The following is a 22,318-nucleotide window of genomic DNA, read 5'->3' as shown; positions in this document are numbered from 1 at the left end:
GATTGCAGGGGTTTAACAAGACATGTCAAGAGGGCATTCATCACCCAAACAGATGCTGCTGTGAAATGCAGCCGGTACCGATTATTCCCGTGAAAGGGAACCAGCTCCTTGTCAAGGTGCCTCGTAGGTAGGAGAGAAATGGGCCAACACAAAAGGCCACCGACATTAGGGCTGGGGAGTTCTGCAGAGAATTAATGGGTTATTAATCCTAGAGGCTGGAGGCCACCCCGATTTCTTTGCAAGCCCTCTTTCTCAAGCCTGGCTCTCACTGCCTCTTCTCCCCCAACTCCCACCCCCATCCTTCAGATCTTCTCCTCCCCCAGAGGATGCTCAACCTCCAAGGTTGGGGGGGGGCACCCCCGCCTTCTGGCTCCTGTCCTCAGGATCTCCGTGTTTGCAGCTGGCAAGAGCTCCCTGTGCCCTAGGGTCTGTGATCCCCACTCCCCATTTTACTGTCCCACTGCCTGCTATCTCTGAGGGCCTGATGACCAATAGCAGTTTGTCCTCTGTAAGAGTCAGCGTGGGTATTTAGAGCCGCTCCTACCATCTCTCAGCTCCACGTTTGGCCCAAGGGAAACTGTCTGCCTTGGGCAGCCAGGTAAGGCCATCCCTTTGGGCAAAGCCCCCTCCATCCCTTTGGGCAAAGCCCCCTCCATCCTGCCCCAGGATTAGCTCAGTCCTGCTATCCACTAGCAGATTCAGGGACAGCATGAGCAGGTGACATTGGACACACCAGCATTCCTTTCCAGATTTCACGAGGCACGCTGTGGGTTTCTCTGTCATGATGCGATATTTCCTCTGCTGTCACCAACGTCCCCAGTTGCCTTCTGGTAAATTATTTATGTCTCTTTATTTATTCAGTAAGTATTTACTGAAAACTACTCAGTCACCACAGTCGCTGAGATAGGTGCTGTGTGCACACAGGCAAATAAGAAGACAATCTCTGACCTCGTGGAGCCCAAGTTCTAGTAGGAAAGCCGACCTAAGCCAGTAAACCCCAAAGGAATATAATTATGTGTGGGATCTGCCCAGTGAAGAAAAAGCATGGGGGCTGAATAACAGGCTGGGTGGGACGGGCTGTTTTCATGGGAATGGTCAGAGAAGGCTTCCCCGAGGAGGTGACATTGTGGCTAATAACAGAAGAAAGACAAGGAGCCAGGGAACCAAGAGCCAGGAAAAAAGCAAGGAGGAGAGACCAGCTTGAGCAGAGGCCCAGAAGCTAGGAAGAGCTTGGTTCATTTGAGGAATGACAGGAACATGGGGTGGCCAGTGCTTATGAATGGGAGGGAGAATAGTACCAGATCAAGACCAGATGGGGTGGGCAGGGCCTTGTCCTCCCCAGGCAGCACTTTGAACTTGACCCAAGAGTACTGGGGAGCCACTGAGAGACTTAAGCAAAAGAGTTCTGGTCAACTTAATGTGTCCCAGAGACAGTGTTGGGGTGGCCGGGGAGAGCTTCAGTCCTCCAGTATTTTCACTAGCCTTGCCCCATGCTACCCCAAAACTGAGCAAAAATAATGTGCTTGCTGGGCAAATGATGCTTAAAGGCAAGTTTCTGGTTCTGTTTGCAGCTAGATGGCTTTCCCACCTCCCACCCCTGTGGAAAAATTCTGAGACTACAGCTGTGTCTCCCCATCTGCTCCCAGGAGGGCAGGGACAGCAGAGGGTCGCCCTCCCTTTTTACTCTTCATGGAGGCCCTGCGAGGTGGGTGTCTCTGGAGCCTGCAGGGGTGCAGCCCTGAGGGCTCCCGCCTTTCCTCCCAGGTGTGGACGACCCCCACCAGCATGGACGAGGTGTTGCCCTGGCGGACTTCAACCGTGATGGCAAAGTGGACATCGTCTACGGCAACTGGAATGGCCCGCACCGCCTCTATCTGCAGATGAGCGCCCACGGGAAGGTCCGCTTTCGGGTAAGAAGGGGCTTCTCCCTCCCACCCTCCCTCCCTTCTGCCACCTAGCACTGTGAGTGGCCCTGACAGATCCTGGGATTACAGCCCTGCCGGTGCCTCCCACCAGGCTGAGAAGGAGCTGGTGGCTATGCAGAGCCTGGGGGCAGGGGTGGGGAGCCACAAGGAAGGTAACATCTGGGGGACAACGATGGACTCCATCCTGGGCTGCTGTGACATCTCTAGTGGGCAGAGCAGAGAAAGCCAGTGGCAGGGGAAGGACAGCAGCCCCCCCCCAAGATGGGCAGAGCAAAGGAGGTTCTGTGAGGGACACTTCATTCTCTAGATGCGGAAAACCTGATCAGTAGCCCAGCCTGAGCTTTGCAAACTGAGGTTCCAGCCAAGTGGGGATATGGGGAGTAGGGATGTGGAGGAGGTTGAGGCCACAGATCCAATAGCTGCCCCTTAAGGACAAATAGCAGAGGGTGGGCAAACCCCTCTCTATACCCTCTTTGAGCTGTCAATAGACTATGATTCCAAGAATTCTTCAAAGGGACTGTTTGGTGACAGTAATGGATGTGCCACCAGCCTGATGAGCTTGAGTTTGGGGCTTTCTCAAGAAGGGTAGTGGAGGGCAATGCAGGGCTGAAGCTGATCTCGAGGAGTCAGAATTGCTCTGGAGGTGCCTGGGTCTTGCCAGAAATCCCTAAGGGAGTGAGAAAGTTCCAGCCTTTGCCTGAGGTTCGATGGTCCCAGGGAAGCCTCCAGGAACCTGTGTCTGGGTGACTGCCACCAGCTCCCTGCCCCGTAGGCAGCCACCTTGGGTGCCCAGGCACAGCTGCTTGCTCCCTGCAGAGGTTTGAGAGCCTGGCTCTCTGGGTGGGGAAGAGCCCTGACCTCGGGACCACTGATCCTGGGATCATGGATGATTTTCATCTTTATTCTGCTTTCTGTTCTAACCCAGGTTCTCAACCAGCGGCAATTTTGCCCCCACCTGGAGACATTGAACAGTGTCTTCTTGGTTGTCACAAATGGGACAGGGGGTGCTATGGCATATAGTATGTGAGGCCAGGGGTGCTGCTAAACATGCTACAATGCACAGGACAGCCCCCCAGCGAAGAATGATCCAGCCCCGATGTCAGTGTGCTGGGTGTATGAGCCCTACTACCCCCGATAGCTACTCCCCAGAGCTCACAGGAGCAATAATAATAATAACAGATGCCTCATTTATCAAGCGCTTTCCATGTGCCAGGAACTGCGCTAAGCGCTTTACATGCATTATCTTGGAAGCCCAGGCGTCCAGGGGGCAGCCCCACGGGGGCTATGCAGGTTTCCATTTCTACAGAATCAATAGCATAATAACCAGTTAGAGATACTGAGGCTCTTTGTTCCCCAGCCTCAGGCCCTGCTCAGCCCTCCCTGGCCAGCTGGCGGGGCTCTTAATCAGCTTCATTATTGCGCTGATGGGGACAACCTCCCTCTTTGGCCTCCCCAGGACAGGCAGCTTGCCAGCTGTCCCAGGCCAGCTCACTCCTGCAGCCAAGGGATGGGACCCACAGTATGAGGCCCAGGGGCAGGGCCAGGCCTAAGGGCAGAGGGGCACTCCCAGAAACACCACCGTACCCTTCCCAACCCTCCCCATGTGGGCCCTGGGACTTAGGCTCCCAGGGTCTAAAGGTCACCCTACACCGCTCTCCTATTTCAAAGGCAAGTCCCACACCTGGGACCCTTTTCCAGGCCCTGCCCACATTTTGGGGTCCCAGCAGGGCTATCTGGAGTCTGGGGACCCCTGAGCCCTGGACAAGCATTTCTGCAACCTCTCAAAGCAAATGTCTTTAAAAAAATTAAAAGACCCTCAAGAAACAACATAAGGTAACAGAGACAGCAAAAATACAGCCAAAGGCAGCCTCTGCCACCTTCCATGAGGCTGAGAGCAGGGGCAAGGCCAGGACAGACTGCCTGTAATCTTTCTCATGCCCACCCTGTGCCAAGCCTTTTACATGGGCCGCTATTACTATTCCCATGTTACTGGTGAGGAAAGTTAGATCAGAGAGGTTCAGTAACTTGCCTAAGATCACACAGCTCGTTAGCAGAAAAGTCTGTGTTCAAATGCACAGCCCTTTCCTGTATCCACCCAGCTTCTGACTCTCACTAAGGAGGAGTAAGGATGTGTACTAGAAAGGGCACAACACCTGAAATCAGAAGCTCTGGCTATGGCCCTACTCATTCCCTACGACTATGGGCAATTCCCCTCCCTCTCCAGGACTCAGTTACCTCACCTGTAAAATGGGAATGCTAATATCTGCACTTCCTCAAGTAACAGATGGGAGGGCTACATGTGATCACAATTAGGAACAGCCAAGTGCTTCACTGGTGTGAACTGGGACTGTTCCTTTTACCTCTTTGTCCTATAAGCAGCCTGAGGTTTCTGTGGTCCTAAACACAGCCCCCCAGTCCCTTACCTGGGAGGTGAGGGATGTGGTGTTAGGTCGAGCTGTCTTATCTTTGACTATACACACACACACACAGAGAGAGAGAGAGAGTGGGGGAATCAGCCTCTCACCAAATCCTACTCTCCCACATATCTGTCTGCTGACCTGCAGCCCTCTCTCCTCCCAGGACATCGCCTCACCCAAGTTCTCCATGCCCTCCCCTGTCCGCACAGTCATCGCCGCCGACTTTGACAATGACCAGGAGCTAGAGATCTTCTTCAACAACTTTGCCCACCGAAGCTCCTCAGCCAACCGCCTTTTCCGGTAGATGCTTCAGCTTGGCTCATGCCCACCCACCCTTGAGAGCTGGGGGTCAAGGGAGGAAGGTGTAGGGCTCAGAAGGGGAGCCCCAGGGGCTGAGGTGGAAGAAGGCACCCTGATGAAGGGCAGAACAGAGATTGAGCAAGAGGCTGCAGGCATGGAGGGTGAATTCTGGGTAGGGAACCCAGAATTCCTGGTGCAGGGGGAATAATGGGCAGAGGGATTTGGCCCAAAGTGGGTCCAGAAGCTCCACAGGTTAGAAATTCCCACTACCACAAAAAGTGGTTACAGTCAAATCTGTTTAGGTACACCTGGGTCAAGCAAATACAGGCAGGTCTATTGACTGCAGGACTTCTCAGAGCCTTTAGCATGACCATAAGTATTTTCACTTCTGGGCATTGTGTCTAGGGAGGAAGGACTGGGTTTTCAAGGCAACACTTGTCTAAGAGGGGCCTGGAGACCGTTTCATCAGAATCACCCAGAGCACTTACTTAAAATAGAATCCCAGGGCCCACCTCGATCTCCTGAATTAGAATCTCAGGAGGTGAGGCCCAGGAATCTGTATTTTTAACAAGTGCATTAGGCCTCAGGCATAAAGCTTGAGAACCACTGTTAGGGAACAAACCTCAGAACTCATGTGGCCTGAGATGGCCCTCTTGCTGGTATAAAACATGCTAATGGGGCTCAGGACCAAGTGGGGAAAAGAGGGTGGGCCAGGGGCCTCGGATTCAGGAAATGGGCCAGACCACCTGCTGGGCTCACCAGGTCCCCATTCCCTACTCCAGGGGCGTCCCAACTATTAATAAAAGGTGAGAGCTGTGACTAAGCGCATTTAAAATATAAGTATTAACAAAGCATCAATCTTGACTGGATGTAATCACCCCCTGAAGGCACCAGATTTACTAATTAGGTGCCTTGCAAAGAGCTTATTCACAACTTCCAGATTAATTGCGGAAGATCAATTACTCGTTAACAGAGACACTGCTTTCCTTCTCTGGCTAATAAAGTGTCACTTGCCAGGGCCTCTGATCACCAAGGAGTCTAGTGCTCTCATCTCTGTGGCCCAAGAACCCAGGCACCTGCCCTCCTGCCCAGTCCCTGTCAAACCTCCCTCTGGGCCACTCCAAGGGCCGGCTGGCACAGGGCTGTCCTTAGACAGTGTCACCACGCAGTTGCCCCATGAGTTAGTGTGTTTACTTCTATGTAGCAGCAGTGGAAGCCACTTCCCAGGTACATGGCTGTGCCCCAAGTCCTCGTGGTAGATGACTGGGTCTTGAGCATGCAACTGAGGCGCCCATGCAGCTGGCAACTCTGGAAGTTTGGCCTCCACCTGTCCCTGTCCTGAATGGAACACAGTGGGCTCGTTCCATTGTAGGAGGCACTGGAGACTCAAAGCTTCACTGGGCTTGAGTCTGCGAGTCCTCCAGCAACGCCTAGGGTGACCAGGGAAAGCATCGCCCAAACTGGATGCTTAATGAGAGTGCAAGGGGTCCTATTAATAATGGCAGGACAAGAGCCACCAACTGGGACGTGCATGGTCACACCACTTACCCATCTAAATGTGCCTCTGATCTGTTCTCTTCTCTCCACCCTCTGCCACCCCTGCTCTCTAAGGGACTCCTGTACCCACCTCCGGCCATCTCCCGGTGTCTAGTCCTACACAGCAAGTGCAAATCTGGCCACACCCCTCTTCCACTTGAAACTTTTTAGAAGCCTCCTCTTTGACACATCCCATGCCTACCAGTTTTGTCCCCAGCCTCCATGCTCTCTGCTTCCCCAATTACCACTAAGCACTAGGCACCCCCCAGCTTCTTTCAGTTCTAGGCTGTGCCAGACCTGGGCCTTCATCTTCACTCCCCACACCCTCTCCTTCACTCCTCCCTCATCTGAGTGACATGTACTCACTCAGGATGCTTGTCTCAGCTTAGTTAGCCCTTCCTCCAGGAAGCCTGCCCTGGTTTCCCATATCTGGGTGAGCTTGCCCAGTTCTGCCCTCCCCTCAGCCTCACTCTCCCTGTCCTTGGGCACTCTGCATGAGATTTCCTGTGGTCGTGGATTCTGAGCTCCTTCCTTCCCGATGCACACCGTAGCCACAGGCCCCCATGCAGTGCCCAGCACACAGAAGTTGCTGCAAAATAACTTGTTCAGCGAATACAGAAATGCAGCAGGACTGCTGGACTTTATCCTTAGGAGCCCTTAACTGCCCATCACCTGAACCAAGGGGTGTCTCTGCCCAGCTGTGACAGAGTCTGCAGGACCCAAGTGGTGAAAGGGACTGTGGTGTTAGCAGGCTGAGGCGTACACACCTCCAGCAGGTGTGCACACAGCCAAGTGCAACTAGGCACACTGCCCACTGCCCAGACTGCGCAGGTGGATGTGCTCAGCACAGATGCCCTGCGTGGACAGAGGACATCTCTCAGAGCATCTGCTCAGCCCTGCCGACACCCTGCAGTTGTGCCAACACTCTCTGCCATCCAGACCCCATAGGCTCCAGCTCAAGGTCCCCAGTTCCCTCCTGAAACACTGGCTACATCACAGCCCATTGGTAACTCTGTGATTTGGGCAGACAGCCGTCACCTGCGATGTGGGGGAGTGCAGGGGATGGTAATACAGATCCCCTAGTCCCCTGTTTGCCCCCCAGCATTGCTCCACATATCTAGGGCAGAGCACCCAAGACTGGGAGAATCTAACGAAAAAAATTAGAGAGGAAAGCTCACAGCCATCAGCAGCAGTCAGCTCAGTGTGGAGAAAGAGCAGGACTTTCACAGTGGACTTTTCTGGAGCAAATATTACTGTGATTTCGAGTTCAAAATAGACAGAAGCCCTGCAACCCAAAGGGACCGGTTTCCTCCCTTTGTATCTGAAATTCATCCATGAATCCCACAGACGTGTGCTTGGGGCTCTCTGAGAGCCCGGCACTATGTTAGATGCTGTGGGAGATGCAAAGATGAATAATACATGGTCCCAGCCTGCAAAGAGCTCGCGGTCTAACTGGGGAGATAAGACACATTCATACAGAGCTTTAACACAGGCGCAAGTGATAAAGGCCAGGCAAGTGATAACGGCAGACAGAAAGGCGTTGCCTCTAGCGGGACGACCAGGGAGAACTTGGGGGAGGTGGCATTTGAGTAGGTTTGAACCCTGGGTACCATCTAGAACTTGGAAACCCAGTGCCGCTTGAAGGAAAGTGAAGGTCATTTGAAGGTAGCTGTCCTTGTCCCTTCTCCATCAACTGTCCTTCCCCAGACTGTCTATAATCCATCCATTAGAGAAGGAAAATTCAGTATTTCCCAGTGCAAATGAAAACCCGGGAAGAGGACAGGCAGGGTGTAGGCAGGGTTTGTGACCAAAGCGTGGCTCATAGGCATGCAGGTGGCAGCCCATGCACAGTGGGACCGGGGGATGCTCAGGGACAGAGACTGGAGTAAGCAAGTAGGCCTCTCGGTCCAGGTGCCCCATGGGGCCTCGCCAGCTAGTTACTTATCCATGACCGGCCTGTCTCTTCTCCTACAGCGTCATCCGCAGGGAACACGGTGACCCCCTCATTGAGGAGCTCAATCCTGGCGATGCCTTGGAGCCTGAGGGCCGGGGCACAGGTGAGGGCGCCTAAGGGCTTGGCCTGCACTCCGGGGTCTCAGTGCTGCCCTCGCTTGGGATGAGGGCGGGAAGGGTGGGGCAGCCAGTCCCACCACAGGGCTCCTCCTGTCCCTCCCGCCCTGAGGGCTAAGACCCCAGGGCAGGGGTGGGGGTGGAGGAGGAGGAGCCCTGAGAGTGCCGGGCAGGAGGCAGAGGAGGGGGTGGGCCGGGCGGGAATCGGGCAGCAGCATCTCTGGCGATGCCTTGTGGGAAAGGCTAGAAGGGAGAGGCTGGGGTCCTGGAGTCCAACCCTCCCCTCGTGGCGCTCAGCCTGCTGTCAGCGGGAGGGCGGTCTTGGAAAAGGCTCTCCACATCCATAAAATGGGGATAATTACATCTGCCCTTCTCACCTCTCTGGGGTGTAGTGAGGCCCAAAGGAGACCAGGTATATGCAAGCACTTTACAGTAGGCTGACAAAAACTGTGCGAGTATGAAAGGCGTGTATAATACAAAGGCCAGAAAGAAGTCCTCATGGTCTGAATAATTAGCGCCCACCAGGCCCTGCAGAAGTCCAGGGGAAGGAAAGTGAACCGTCTTCTGTGAATTCCTCTCATGAGATGGCTGTGAGAAAGGGGAGGAGCCTGGCTTCCAGCCTCGGTCTCCTGCCCCAGCACCTCCCCACTCAGGGCTGTGCACGTGGCCAGAGCACAATCCGTGTTGTTGCAGGGGGTGTGGTGACAGACTTTGACGGAGATGGGATGCTGGACCTCATCTTGTCCCACGGAGAATCCATGGCCCAGCCGCTGTCCGTCTTCCGGGGGAATCAGGTGTGCACGGACCTCGGGACCCACGGGGCCCAGCCTGGTGTGGTCCCCTGGGCCGAGGGCGGAGGAGGCCAGAGGAGCCCCCAAGGCGTGGCAGGGGATGGACATCTGGGGCCTGGAGGAGGCAGTAAACTTCCCAACAGCACAGGAAACCTCCCAGAAGGGCTGGCTCCCAGGAGAAGCCCTCTGCCCCTCTGCCCCTCTGCCCCTCTGCCTTCGGCAAAACTTCTCCCAAAACTGTTTTTTCTGAGTCTCTTGACTTTCCCCCCTCTTTTCCGGTTTCTCTTTCCAAACATCAGCCAGCCTGCCTGCCTCACTCGTCTTCCTGCGGCTTCTTCCTCTTTGCTCGGCCCCTCTCTCCCTCTCTCCCTCTCTCCCTCTCTCCCTCTCTCCCTCTCTCCCTCTCTCCCTCCCCTGCCCCAGGACCCTGCTCCTCTGCCCACCCCGCTGATCCCGGGCCTGCCTTCCTCCCTCCATACAGGGCTTCAGCAACAACTGGCTTCGAGTGGTGCCGCGGACCCGGTTTGGGGCCTTCGCCAGGGGGGCGAAGGTCGTGCTCTACACCAAGAGGAGCGGGGCCCACCTGAGGATCATCGACGGGGGCTCAGGCTACCTGTGCGAGATGGAGCCCGTGGCACACTTTGGCTTGGGTGAGTCAGGGCCAGGGGAGAGCGTGGGCCACGAGCTGTTAACAGGACAGTGGGCCCTGAGTGATGCAGGACTCACGGCTCCAGCATCTTCCAGGTACCATGTCATTGTGACAGCTATAGCAGACACCATCTATCGGAGGCAACCCCGCTCTGAGATCAACCTGAACTTGGGAAGGAGGTTTTCGCCTTGGCCAGTTTGGCTCAGTGGTTAGAGCGGAGGTCTGTGGACTGAAGGGTCTCGGATTCAATTTCGGCCAAGGGCATGCACCTCGCTTGGTTGCAGGCTCGATCCCGGCCCTGGTCAGGGCATGTGCGGGAGGCAACCAATCGATGTGTCTCTCTCATATCGCTGTTTCTCTCTCTCTCTCCCATTCTTTCTGAAAAGCAATGGAAAAAATATCCTCGGGTGAGGATTTAAAAAAAAAAGGAAAGAGAATTTCCTGCCCCGCCCCTCACAAGGGTCCCCTCCCTGGTGCCTCTGTCAAATTATTCACCTTGGGGTCAAAGTATTTAATTCTCCATTTGTCCAGGCTATGACCTTGTTCTTCAAACACTGGCCTGCACCACACTCATCCAGCCCAGCTGTATCTCTGGCCTCTTGAGTGTTGGCTCAGTGACTAAAGTGTCTCTCCAAACCCCTGGTGACAGTAGCAAACACTGTCAAGGATGCAGAGAAATGGGATCTCTCATACATTGTTGGTGGGAATGTAAAATGGTACAGCTATTCTGGAAAATACTTTGCCAGTTCTTTTAAAAACAAAAACCTAAACACACAACTACTATCAGACCCAGCAATTATACTCCTGGGCATTTATCCTAGATGAGTGGAAACTTATGTCCACAAAAAATCTATACACGATTGTTCATAATAGCTTTATCTGTGACAGCCCAAACTGGAAACAACCTAGATGGCCTTCAATAGGTTAACAGTTCAACAAACTGTGGTCTACCCACACCATGGACTATTACTCAGCAATAAAAAGGAATGAACTATTGACACACACAACAACCTGGATAGCTCTCAAGGGCATTATGGTGAGTGGAAAAAAAAGGGCCAATCTCATAAAGTCACATACTGTTGATTCCATTTATATAACATTCTCGAAACGACAAAATTGTAGAGGTGGAACATAGATCAGGGGTTGCTGGGGGTAGAAATGGTGAAAAGGAGAGGGGTGGGTGTGCCTGTAAGGGGATAGCCCAAGGGAGGTCTTGGTGGTAATGGAGCCGTTCTGTATCCTAACTGTAGTTGCGGGTGCACGAATCTGCATGTGGTAAAATGACATAGAACTAACTATCCACACACCTTGTACCAACGTCCATTTCCTGGTTTTGACCTTGTGCTATAGTTCTGGGAGATGTAATCACTGGGGGGACCCAGATGAAAGGTATGCAGGATCTCTCTGCACTGTCTTTGCAACTCCCGGTGACTCTATAGTTATTTCAAAATAAAACATTTTTAAAGAAATGCATTGAGGGAGGGAATTAGGAAACTAAAAATCTAAAAAGGCTTCATAAGGAGGATGGACAATAATGGAAAAAATGTTGACAAACACTGGGGTATTTGTGGGGTGGGGATGCAAGAGTGTCTTTACTAAAACACAGTGGTTAAGAAAAGCATTTGAGCCAAATATACGTGAGTTCAAAATCAGACACCCTCCCCCCTGTGTTAGTACCTCATGAGGTGATACAATGTTAACATTAAAAAAATGGGCCATATGGCCTCAAATTAATAAATATATGTATATGTTAATATTATTCATACAGCATCTGTGCATAGAAAAAAGGGAAAGAAAATGCAAAAAGTGTGTTCTCGCTGAGTGGCTGGACTAATATGGTGACTTACTCATTGTAGGCACAGAGGCACTTAACTCTCACTCTTCATGTCAGACTCGCGATTACCCTGTGAGATGGGCATTATTTATCCCCATTGTACAAATGGGAAAACTGAGGATCAGGCAATTAAGAAACCTGCTCAACCAAGATCACATGATAGGTAAATGGCAGAGATAGGATTCGGATCCAGACCTGCCTAAGTATGGGATTTTTATTTTCTTCCATATGTTTTTTTATGTGTGTGTTTTCCAATTTTTATAGGAAACACATAATTTTTATGCATTCTGGAAAAGAAGCATAAATATTTAGGGGACCCAAGGCCCGGTTATATGAGCATGTTCCTGGGCTATTTCACCCTGGAGGGGCTGGCCTGTAATCGGAGTATTTATCACTTTCAAGGCAACCATTTGCTATGCTGGCCTTAAAAGTACAAGACGTTAGTTTTGCTCTGGGCGGTTTTCCCAAGAAAATGGGTCTAGAACTAGGTCTAGAAGGATGGTAAGAGTTTAGAAGCTGTGGATAGGGGGCTGAGGAGAGCATTCCAGGGACAACACTGGTTTGAACAAAGGCCCAGAGATGGGTGCTTAGTGCGTCCACAGAATGGGAATGGTCTGGTGGGAGCGGAACCTGGAAAGGGAGGCCAGGGCCAAACTGCCAGGGGCACCCAGAGCCAGGCTGAGAGGGCAGGTGGAACAGAGCAGGCCTGGAGAGCCAGGAAAGCCAAAGCCAGGCTTTGCTGTCCAAGGGCAGGGCTTAGAAGGAGCCCAGGGGCCACTAACAGGGTACAGTATTTGTCGTTCTCTGTCTGATTTATTTCACTTGTGTAATACCCTCTAGGTCCATCCATGTTGTCACAAATGGCAAGATTTCATTCTTTTTTATTGCTGAATAATATTCCTGTGTGTGTGTACCACATCCTCTTTATTTATTATCTGTTGATGGACATCTGGTTTGCTTCCATCTCTTGGCTATTGTAAATAATGCACAATGAACATAGGGGTGCATATACCTTTTCGAGTTTTAGTGTTTTTGTTTTCTTCATTTAAATACCCAGAAGTGGAATTTTTGGATCGTATGGCAGCTCTATTTTTAATATTTTTGCTGCACTGTATTTCACTGTGTGGCAGCATTCATAATTTATCTATCAAGTTCTCTATTTATGGATAGTTTGATGATTTTCAACCCTGCACAGTTTGTTTTGTGGAGTTTGGGGTGAGAAGGGGCATGTCTAGAACATGAATGCAAGAAAGTCCTGCCTTAAAGGTCTGAATTACTGAGAAGTAGATGCGGGGCCTAAAGCTGTGCCAGAAAGCAGAGGTATCTATAGGGAGAGGGCTGCGGGAAGCTCCCCTTCCAGCACTCACAAGGCTCCTACTCACCCCAACTGACCCTGCTTCCTTCCTGCCTCCATGAATCACCTCCGCCTCCTTCTAAGGCCACGTGTGGTGAGTGCGTGAACATATATATGGGTGCACACGTGAGCCTCTCAGCAGACAGCCTCCTGGGTGCCCTCCCCCAGCCCCCCACATCCTCTGGCTCATCTCTGCACCGGCAGGAGCTGCAGGCCTTGCTCACACTGAGCTGTGGTTAGAGGACTCAGCTGCTCAGACCCTCTGTGTACTGCACTCTGGGCTGTGTGGAATCACACAATAAAAATTCAAGGAACTCACTGGATGTTTCATTCTCCAGGGGGTTCCCGGAGGGCCCACTCTGTTGTGCAGAGCACGCTCAGCTTCATCCTGCAGAACTGTCCTTTCTGGAGGCGTTAGCCTGCACCCCAGCCACCCCTGCTCAGTGAGGCCCCCGGCCTGCTTCTCCTCGCCTCCTCTCTGCTCTGGCTTCTCCCTGCTCCTCCTGGTGCAGATGGCCAGCCAGGCTCATCAATAAGCGTTTCCACTCACAGCCTTCGCTGAGTGCCCCGCTGCCCCCGCTTGCTCCTGCACACCCACTCCTGCATATCCCACACCCTGGCTCTTCATTGCCTAGCTAGCAGAGGCATGCGGCAGCTCTGCAAAACCCAGAAAATGAAAACAAGTACCAATAATCTGCTTGCCCCCGCTGACCTCCATTAGGGGCTCCCCCACTCGGCCAGCCCACCCCAGGCATTGAGGGCACCCCCCCACCCCCCCACACCGCCTTCCTTTCAGCTAGTTGTTCGCAAGTGACTCAGAGCTGCCTTCATGCCGGCTGGTGCTCATTTAGGGAAGGAAAATTCAGTGGCCCACATGAAAATTGCTTTATTAAAGTGCAAAAATATTCCACCGACTGTATTCCCACCATCTGTTTTGCTCGTAATTCTTCTGAAAAGCACAGTTCTCTGTGCCTCCTTGGCCTTTGTCCTTTAAAAGCTGCCAGAGGGCTGTGGCTGGTTAATGGGGCCACCTCTGCTCGCAGACCCACAGGCCTGGCACACAGGCAACTTAAAGGCTGCCCCGTGCAGTGTCTGGGAGGAGGGGGAACCCTGGCTGTGCAGCTGCGTGAAGATCTGCAATGTCTGGGGCAGAGGGAATAGCCGAGCCTGGGCACTGGAGCCTGGTTTCCAGTCCTAGCTCAGATCCCTGCAAGTCGCTTTACCTTGCCAAGCCTCAATGTCTACGTCTGGAGAGTGGGGATAAAACGCCCACCTTGCAGAGTAGTTGGGAGCGTGCAAGTCGGCCATACATGCTAAGGCTCCAAAGTCCCTCCCAGTCTCCTCTCCTACCCACCCCACCTAATACACATTCTCACACTCCGCTTCCACCACTGTGAACTTCTCCAGGACCGTCCAACACACAGGCGCTTACCACACCTCATGTCTTTCCCCACGCCGCACCCTCCCCCTGGCACGCTCCTTCCTCCCCTTCTCTGCCCCACAAACTTTTACACTTCTACAACACCCAATTGAAATGACTTTTAACACCCACCTCTCTCGCCAAATGGTACCAAAGCTGTGGCTGCACTTTCCCAGCTTATTATAACATAATCACTATGCTCATTGCCTGCCCAAGACTCAGCTCCTCCAGGATGGGGCCAGGGCCTGTCTCCTTCCTGCTGAACCCCAGGCCCCTGTATAATGCTCTGCTGTGGGGGACTGGGCATGGGGGTAGGCTGGCCAGTAGAACAGGGTGTGTCAGGTATGGGCTTTGGGATCAGATGTCCCCTAGCTGGGTAACTGCAATTCACTTCACTTCTCCAAGTCTCGCACTGATGTGCTAGCACCAAGAGTCACCTGGTACAGTTTGGGGTGTGAATTTTCTGTATTATTGCCAACAAGTGAAAGCCCTTTGGGAACTGGAGGGTGTCCCCCATGTCTAAGAGATGATGAGGAGATGCTGAGGGTGACATTCCAGGGAAGAACTGTCCTTCCCGGAAGTGCTAGAGCTTAGGTCACACCCCCATCTTACAGATAGAAAAACTGAGGTTCCAAGAGAGCACCCAAGTCAGCAAAATAGTCATCGGCAGAGGAGCAAGTCCTACTGAGATGTGTTCTATTGGCTCCTCATTCAGAGCCCCCCCCCCCCGGATCTGGAGGAGGGAGGAAGCAGGACTCAGGACCATGTGCTGCAACCCCAGGATGTAAATTTGTGGTTGTCTGTGAATACTCGGCGACTTTTGAGTTATTTGTGGCACTTGAGCCAGGCTGGAAACTGTATGCACGGAGCTGTTCTCTTGGCTTAGGTGACAAACAGTTGCTTCTCTTTGTCGCCTTTTTTTTAATGGAAAAATGTTTGCTTTTTACAGATGCCACTTACTTTGGACTCTATACACCCTACAAATGCCAGGTCTCTTGAACCTCAAGACACTACTTCAAACCAGAAAGAAGTCTGTAGCTGACACCCCGATCCCATTTCTAGCCCCTCCCCAAAAGCAGTCATCATAGCGTGAGGGGCTGGGGGCGTAGAGGGCTATGGGAGGTGTTTTCCAGCTGAATAAAGCTGCCCCAGAGTGAGCGAGGCCGGCCTGGGAGGGAGCCTCTTGGGAAAGGGGAGCTGCCCCGCCTGTGGGGGTCTCTGCTCCCCCTGGGAGCTCTCCCCGGGCCTCTGCCCGCCTGCCCACAGAGGAGGGCCGCTCACGTTGACACTGGAAGAGTGTGGCAGCTGGCCCTGTCCTCACTAACTCGCTGCACAGCAGTAGGGAGGCTGGAATGGCCCGAGCTGTCCCAGCCCCACCCCCAGGACCACCCCTGCACAGGAGTCTACACATGCATTTCTCCCCAAAGTCTGGCCGTGGCTTCCAAGCCATTTTTGAAATACGGGAACCCTTTTTATACACGAAGATGTTTCACCAGCTACCCTCCATCCCCATAGTATCTATCACTGTAAAATCCATGGATGGACAAAGATGACCAAAAGCTGCTATAAATTCAACAGCACCTTTTGGTTCCCCTTGCTTTCTCACAGTATCTACAGACATTAAGGGGAACAGCACATGCACGCGGGGGACATACTGTTCATTCAGCCCACGAATGATGCTTGGGGAGTGTTTGCCTGTGTGGACCACTGAGCACCCGCCGTCTGGTCAGCTCCGGCGGGTGATAACGGGGCTGCACCCTCCCTCCCCCCCAGGTAGCTGGCTAGGAGAACAGCCCCCCCCCCAGGGGAGGCCCTGCTCCCTGTCCTTCGCACCCCATCCATCTCCATTAGCCTGACCTTGCCACGGCGACGGCCCGGTGCCCTAAGCAGGGAGCCGGGGCGGTTTTGACAACGCCTAAACACCTGACAAATCTCTCCAGCTTGTTTTCTGCCAGTGATGTAATGCATTGCTCTGTGGATGTGTGCAATGGATTCACCGGGAATATTCCCTGAGCTTCTCTGTTTGTAAACATCTCGGCTTTGTACAGTGGTCTTGCTCCTGTGCCTGTCACCTTCTGGGTCTTTATCGCCTCAGCTTTTATTTAGAGCTCGGCTCAAATGCCTTCTACCCCAGAGCCTGTCCCCGACCACCCTGACTAGAAAAAAACCTCCACCACCTGGTAGTTCCTCTTCACTCCATGTCCCTGCTTTTGTTTTCTTCACAGAGCTTGTAAACATCTAGATATTACTTATTAGTTCATCGTTTGCCTGTCTATCCCCACTAGAGTGGAAACTCCCTGAAAACAAGGACATCCCCAGTGACATAAAGAGAGCCTGGCCCCTAGCAAGTTATAAATATGAATATAAATAAATATAAATAATATTAATAACATAATGTGACATGCTCCAGGTTATGCAGCAAGCCAGCTGCAGAGCTAGGATTTGTCCCCAGGTCTCCCAGATACCCACCCCCCACTGTGTTCTTTCCAACCTACCAGGTAAGTGGTACAGCCAAGACTTGAACACAGGACTCCGCAGTCAACCTCCTTATCACCAGGGGTTACCCTCTCCCCATGCTGACTGGCCTGTCCACTGAATATAAGTTCCAGAGTGCCACTGTCCAATCTGATAGCCACTGGCCATGTGCAGCTATTTAAATGTAACTTAATTAAAACTAAATCGAATTTAAAATTCAGTTCTTTATTGCACTAGTCCCACTTCAAGTACCCAACAGCCCCATGTGGCTAGTGGCTGCCTTACTGGACAGCACAGACAGGGAGCATTGCCATCCCTGCCGAAAGTTCTCCTGGACAGTGTTGTTCCACAGGAGTGGGAACTCGTCTGCATGTTCACTGCTTCCCTAGCACTTACAGCAGTGCTCAACTAATATTTTTTATTAAACGAATGAATAAGTGAATGATGATACTTTTTCTGAGAACCCCCCTCCCGCTCTCCTCGGTTGCTGACCCTTTCTCCTTCTGCCCCACAGGGAAGGATGAGGCCAGCAGCGTGGAGGTGACATGGCCAGATGGCAAGATGGCCAGCCGGAACGTGGGCAGCGGGGAGATGAACTCGGTGCTAGAGATCCCTTACCCCCAGGACGAGGACAGACTTCGGGACCCAGCCCCGCTGCAGGTAAGAAAGCAATCTGGGCCTCATGGCCGAAAAGAAGGCCCCATCCACAAGCCCGTGGACTGAAGCTGGATTCCTAGGAATCTGCAGACTTTGCCTCTAGAATGACGGAAATCTTAGCAAACAGCAGGCTTCATAATGATCCCACCACTTGTAGTTTGCACAAGAGTACCACACACACATCTCTTCTGCTCCTCGCAGAAGTCTGGGGGTATTGGCAGGGCAAGTATTTTTGCACCCATTCTACAGAGGAGGAAGACTGAGACCAAGAGCGAGAACCCACCAAGGCTGCACAGCCCATTGTTAGCAGAGTTAAGAATTGACCCCAGGCCTCCTGCTTCCCTCCCAGATCTTTCCAAATCTCTGACAAGCTTCGTGCTGCTTCTGAGGGTGGGGTAGGGCCTCTGGGGGCTCTCGGAGAAAGAGCTCTAGATTCTAACTCTGCTGGGGCTCACTTGGTTGCAAATAACAGGAACCCACTTAAATTCACACAGAAGAGGGGACTTCTAAGGAGACTTCTGGGGGAGCTCACAAGGTCCAATGGAAAGCTAAGGGTGAGCAGAAACCTTGGCAGCTCAGTGGCCTCAGCCCAGAAGCTCCAGGACCTTTGTTATTAGTTCCCTGGCTTGGGGGTGAGGAGGTCATTACCCTTCCCTAATAATCCCTGCCAGCCCCCTCTCATTCCTCGGTACTGACAGTTGACATTTTCTGTCTTGTGAAAAGTGCTGTTTCGAGTCCCCCTGACCTGCCATCAGTCTACTGTCCCTGAGACCCCCGTATAGACATAGCAAAGCCCCCACAGCCTGGAGTGACCCAGTTTCCAAATCTGCCTTGGCCTCAGTTAGTTCAAATTCCAGCCCTGCCTTTGATTCACTCCTCCTGCTGGGATGTCCTCCGCTGGTCCCATCAGACTTGTCCAGAGAGACGGGGGATAGCCTGGCTTGCAGGTGCCCACCTGTGAGTGGGGAAGGTTCTCCGAGAAGAGGGTGTGGGGAGTGAGCAGACACCTCAGAAAGCTTCTCCCACCCCTCTTTATACTTAGCCTCAATTGAGACCCAGCCTCGGTCTCAGGGCGATGCCACAGGAGGGCCAGTTTCTGTTAGCTGTCCCACTCAGACACATGGGTCCCACCTGAGGGGAATGAGCAGAAGTTTGGACTGAATTTGTTCTTGGCCTTCCCCCAATGTCCTACTCTCAGTGCAAGGGAAGGAGTCCTGGCAGGGAGGGGCTAAGAGCATCCCTCATTCTGGGGTCAGGGTGACAGCTGCTTTGAGGGGAGGGCTTTAGGAGGGGGCCCGAGATGGGATCTTCTCACCTCACTAGTGTCTCTGCTTCTGCCCACTTTGCAGTGCGGCCAAGGATTCTCCCAGCAGGAAAATGGCCATTGCATGGGTGAGTTGCCTGTAGGCACCAAGGGATGGAGCACAGGCCAGAATCTCCCTGGGGACAGTCAGCCTGAGTCTTGGCAAGGCTCAGGTTGCAGACAAGGGGTAGAAAGGTGGGGAGGGGAGCGCATTGTTTTTCCCCGGGGCTCCAGATGCCAAGACAACCACCATATGACTCACTAAGGTGGGAGTGATGTTAGCACCCAGCAGGCTGAATCACCATCGTTCTGGGAATTGGCAGTGCTTCCCTGCCATGAAAACAGAGAGAATGACTATGGCCATGAGACACACAACCGCCTGGACAGTGCTCACACGGAGGCCTGACTGCTGGGGCCTGTGGTGGCTGCAGCAGGCACAGTCCCCCACAGAGAGCAGCAAGGGGTGTTGCCAGGGGCATCAGAGCAAACTAGGGTGTACTAGGGTGTGGAGTGTGGTCTCAGTACAGAAGGAGACAGCAGCCTTGGGTGGGGGGGCTGGTCGCTGTGGCACTGACAGGAAGGCAGCTCTGGGAAGGTCCAGTGACCTTCTGAAAGTCCCCCAAGGGCTGGGACTGAGAGAAGGGCAGCCTAGAGGCTCAGCATCCAGAAGGCTCACAGATGTCTTCCATCCCGTTGGCTGGCAATGAGGGGTCAGGTCAACCACACCTCCTGCCTTTCGGCCCTCAGGAAACATTCTTTCCGAGTCCTCTCTGCAGATGTCCATCAGCCCCAGGCAAATGGGTTCGCTACTTAGATACAAGAGTAAACAAGACAGACACAGTCCCTGTCTTCACAGGGCTTAGAGCCAATGGGAGAGGCACACAAGTAAACAGCGATGCCCACAGAGTGTGAGCAGGGCTGGGATGGGAGAGGGCAGGGGCTGTGGGAGCACAGAGGTAGGGCCCTAAACCAGTCTAGGGAGGGTTCAAGAAGACCCCCAGAGAGATCAAGGTCTAAGCTGAGACCTGAGGGATGATGAGGAGTTTTCCAGGCAAAGAGGGGAGAAATTGTTCCTGTGGAGGGACAAATGACCACAGGTGAGAAAGCAGAGGAGTGTGGCGCTAAGGGTGGCTTGAGGAGAAAATGAGTCCCCTCTACTCTCCATGTCCCCCCTCTAGCCATTCCAAACAGATGGTGCACATACACAGAAAGTCCAGCATCTGCCTTGTGCGCTGGAAGGACCCCGTGAGATCACCAATCCAGTGCCCCTTCCTTTTCATTATCCAGTAGACATACATGTGCCTCCCACACACATGTACATCCAGTAGACATATGTGTGCCTCCCACACACCAGACTCCACGCAGGGAGCTGAGAATGCAGGCCAAGCACCTCCCCTGGAGGGCGATCATCCTAGTGGGGAAGTCAGGCCACAACAAGTGACCCAACAGCTGGACTAGATGAGTTAAGAGCCTGTTAAACAGGTGCTCTCTGGAGACTGTTCTAGACAGACTAGTCAGGAAGGGTCTCAGAGGAGGGGACCTTTGAGCCGAGACCTGAAAGACGAGAAGGGCCTGACCACAGAAAGAGCTGAGGGAAGAGTGAAGACCATGAGGCAGGAAAAAGGCTTGGTATGTCAGAGGAGACGGAGGAGGCCGATGGGCCTGGACAGGACGGAGGAGCCAGATGCCAAGTCTGGAGGGTCGGGAAGCCCCAGTAAAGTGTCTGGAACTTTGTTCTTAGGGCCCTGAGCCGTTAAGCAGGAGGCTGGCATGACGTGATCACATTTTCAGAAGGTCACTCTGGCTGCCACATTGAGAACTGGATTGGAGGGAGGCGTGGAAGCCAAGAGGCCGGTCAGGAGGCAGCTACAGATGTCCAGGCCAGAGACGGAGCTGGCTGGGAACAGGCTGGTGGCAGAATGAGAAGCAGGTGGACAGACGAGAGGGGTACGGTGGGGGCAGCACTGATGGGACCTGTTGTTAAACTGCCTGCAGAGAGAAGCAAGAAGGAAGAACCCGGGACCACACTGGTGTCTGCTTGAGCAGCTGAGCGGGCAGTGGTGGCTCTGACTGAGTTAGGGAAGATGGGAACAGGGGACCGGAGGGAATCTAAAGTTCCATTTGGGACCTGCTGAGTTTAAGATGCATATTAGATAGATTCACAAACCTGGAGCAGTTGCGGCTGGAGGCAGGAGGTCTGGAGTCACTCATGCATGAAGGGGCCACCTTGAGAAAGCCTGGTAGGTCGAAGAGAGGCCGTGCCCCCGCCTGAGCACCCCTGGCATGTAGGTGAAGCACCGTGCGGGACAGCCAAGGGGATGACGGGAGGAAGTGAGGCCCAGGGAGCAGGGCATGTCCCCGGTCACGGCGGGGGGCAGCCGAGCCTGCACGGACCCTGCCCTCCCGAGTGAGCGGCTCCCTCGCCTTTCAGACACCAACGAATGCATCCAGTTCCCGTTCGTGTGCCCCCGGGACAAGCCCGTGTGTGTCAACACGTATGGGAGCTACAGGTGTCGGACCAACAAGCGGTGCAGTCGGGGTTACGAGCCCAACGAGGACGGCACGGCCTGTGTGGGTGAGTCGGCCCCGCGCCGCCTGCGGGGCCCTGGGGAGGCCCCAGTCCAGGTCCCAGCCCCTGCCTTCTGCTTGGACGGCGTCCTCAGACCCCTGCGGAGGCTCCGGGAGCCGGTGACAGGCCTGGAGGAGCCCCCACTACTGCCCGCTGAGGGGCCCCCGGGTGCTGCGTTCTGGCCGGAGGCCGTTGCTCTTCTTATTTCTCCCTTCTCGCATTTCCTACAGCAAATGTTCTTCCCTTAAGGGCAGCCTGTCCGTCCCTACCTGGGATAGAAACTAGCTCCTACCCGGTATCTTTGTCTGAGTTTCTGAACTGGTATTTGTCTTCTTCCTCCCACACGCTTTCCCCTACCCCCACCCCGCCCCCGCCCCTTTTCTCTTTTCCCCATGTTCTGCCTCCCTGCTCCATCCTTCTGCAGCTCAAGTGGCCTTTTTAGGTGGGTATCCTTCTGCCGCCTTTAGAATCTCTGAGCCTCTCTCTCGGGCCTCATCTCTTTCTCTAGGCCTTGGACTTTGCCTTCAGTTATATGCATTTTAAATTCCATCAATAAAGGAAAAAAAAAACAACCACCTTTGTGAAAAACTAAATTTCTCCCGCTGCCTGACTCTCTCTCCCCACGCCCAGCAGATTCTGCGGCGAGCTCTCCGAACGGCCCGTGGGGGCAGCCATCTTTGAAAAGGGAAGTTTGGGGATATTGATATTTGTATGACCTTAGTTGTGTGAAGCCTTTCTTTGCATGTTTTCTGAGAAAACAGGGAAGTCTCCCCTCATCCTCACTCCAGCCTCCCTCACGCCGGAAGAATCGAGCTAATCCTGCCCTTTCTGTATCCTCCGGTGTCCTGAGCGGCTCACTTTGCCCTTAACAAAGATGGCTGCCGGGCGGCTGCCTGCCCCGCTGACTCATAACGTATCACGTGCCTGCTTTCCCCCACCCCACCCCCGTGCTGTTTCCGCTCCGTGCGCCCCGACTTCCTGTGGTAGAGAAAGCCTGGTGGGGGGTTCGTCGTGATAA

The 22,318-nt window shown here is 53.4% G+C and overlaps 1 protein-coding gene across 1 annotated transcript in view; it reads left to right on the top strand.

Annotated features, from left to right (window-relative positions):
* The window catches only part of CRTAC1 (cartilage acidic protein 1), a 129,175-nt gene extending 107,282 nt beyond the window's left edge, over positions 1-21,893 (top strand). The window contains exons 7-15 of the mRNA XM_087824491.1: positions 1,765-1,910; positions 4,506-4,642; positions 8,153-8,235; positions 8,942-9,042; positions 9,521-9,689; positions 17,286-17,431; positions 18,778-18,820; positions 21,163-21,306; positions 21,725-21,893. Coding sequence (XP_087680617.1) covers positions 1,765-1,910; positions 4,506-4,642; positions 8,153-8,235; positions 8,942-9,042; positions 9,521-9,689; positions 17,286-17,431; positions 18,778-18,820; positions 21,163-21,306; positions 21,725-21,843 — 1,088 coding nt within the window. The 3' untranslated portion in view covers positions 21,844-21,893. The remainder of the gene's footprint in view (positions 1-1,764; positions 1,911-4,505; positions 4,643-8,152; positions 8,236-8,941; positions 9,043-9,520; positions 9,690-17,285; positions 17,432-18,777; positions 18,821-21,162; positions 21,307-21,724) is intronic.
* Positions 21,894-22,318: the final 425 nt, after the last annotated feature.

Source organism: Miniopterus natalensis, chromosome 14 (genome assembly GCF_054644295.1).
Source record: "Miniopterus natalensis isolate mMinNat1 chromosome 14, mMinNat1.hap1, whole genome shotgun sequence".
Classification (NCBI taxonomy): domain Eukaryota; kingdom Metazoa; phylum Chordata; class Mammalia; order Chiroptera; family Miniopteridae; genus Miniopterus; species Miniopterus natalensis.
The sequence above is the reverse complement of the archived record's forward strand: the minus strand, read 5'-3'. Positions and strand labels throughout refer to the sequence as shown.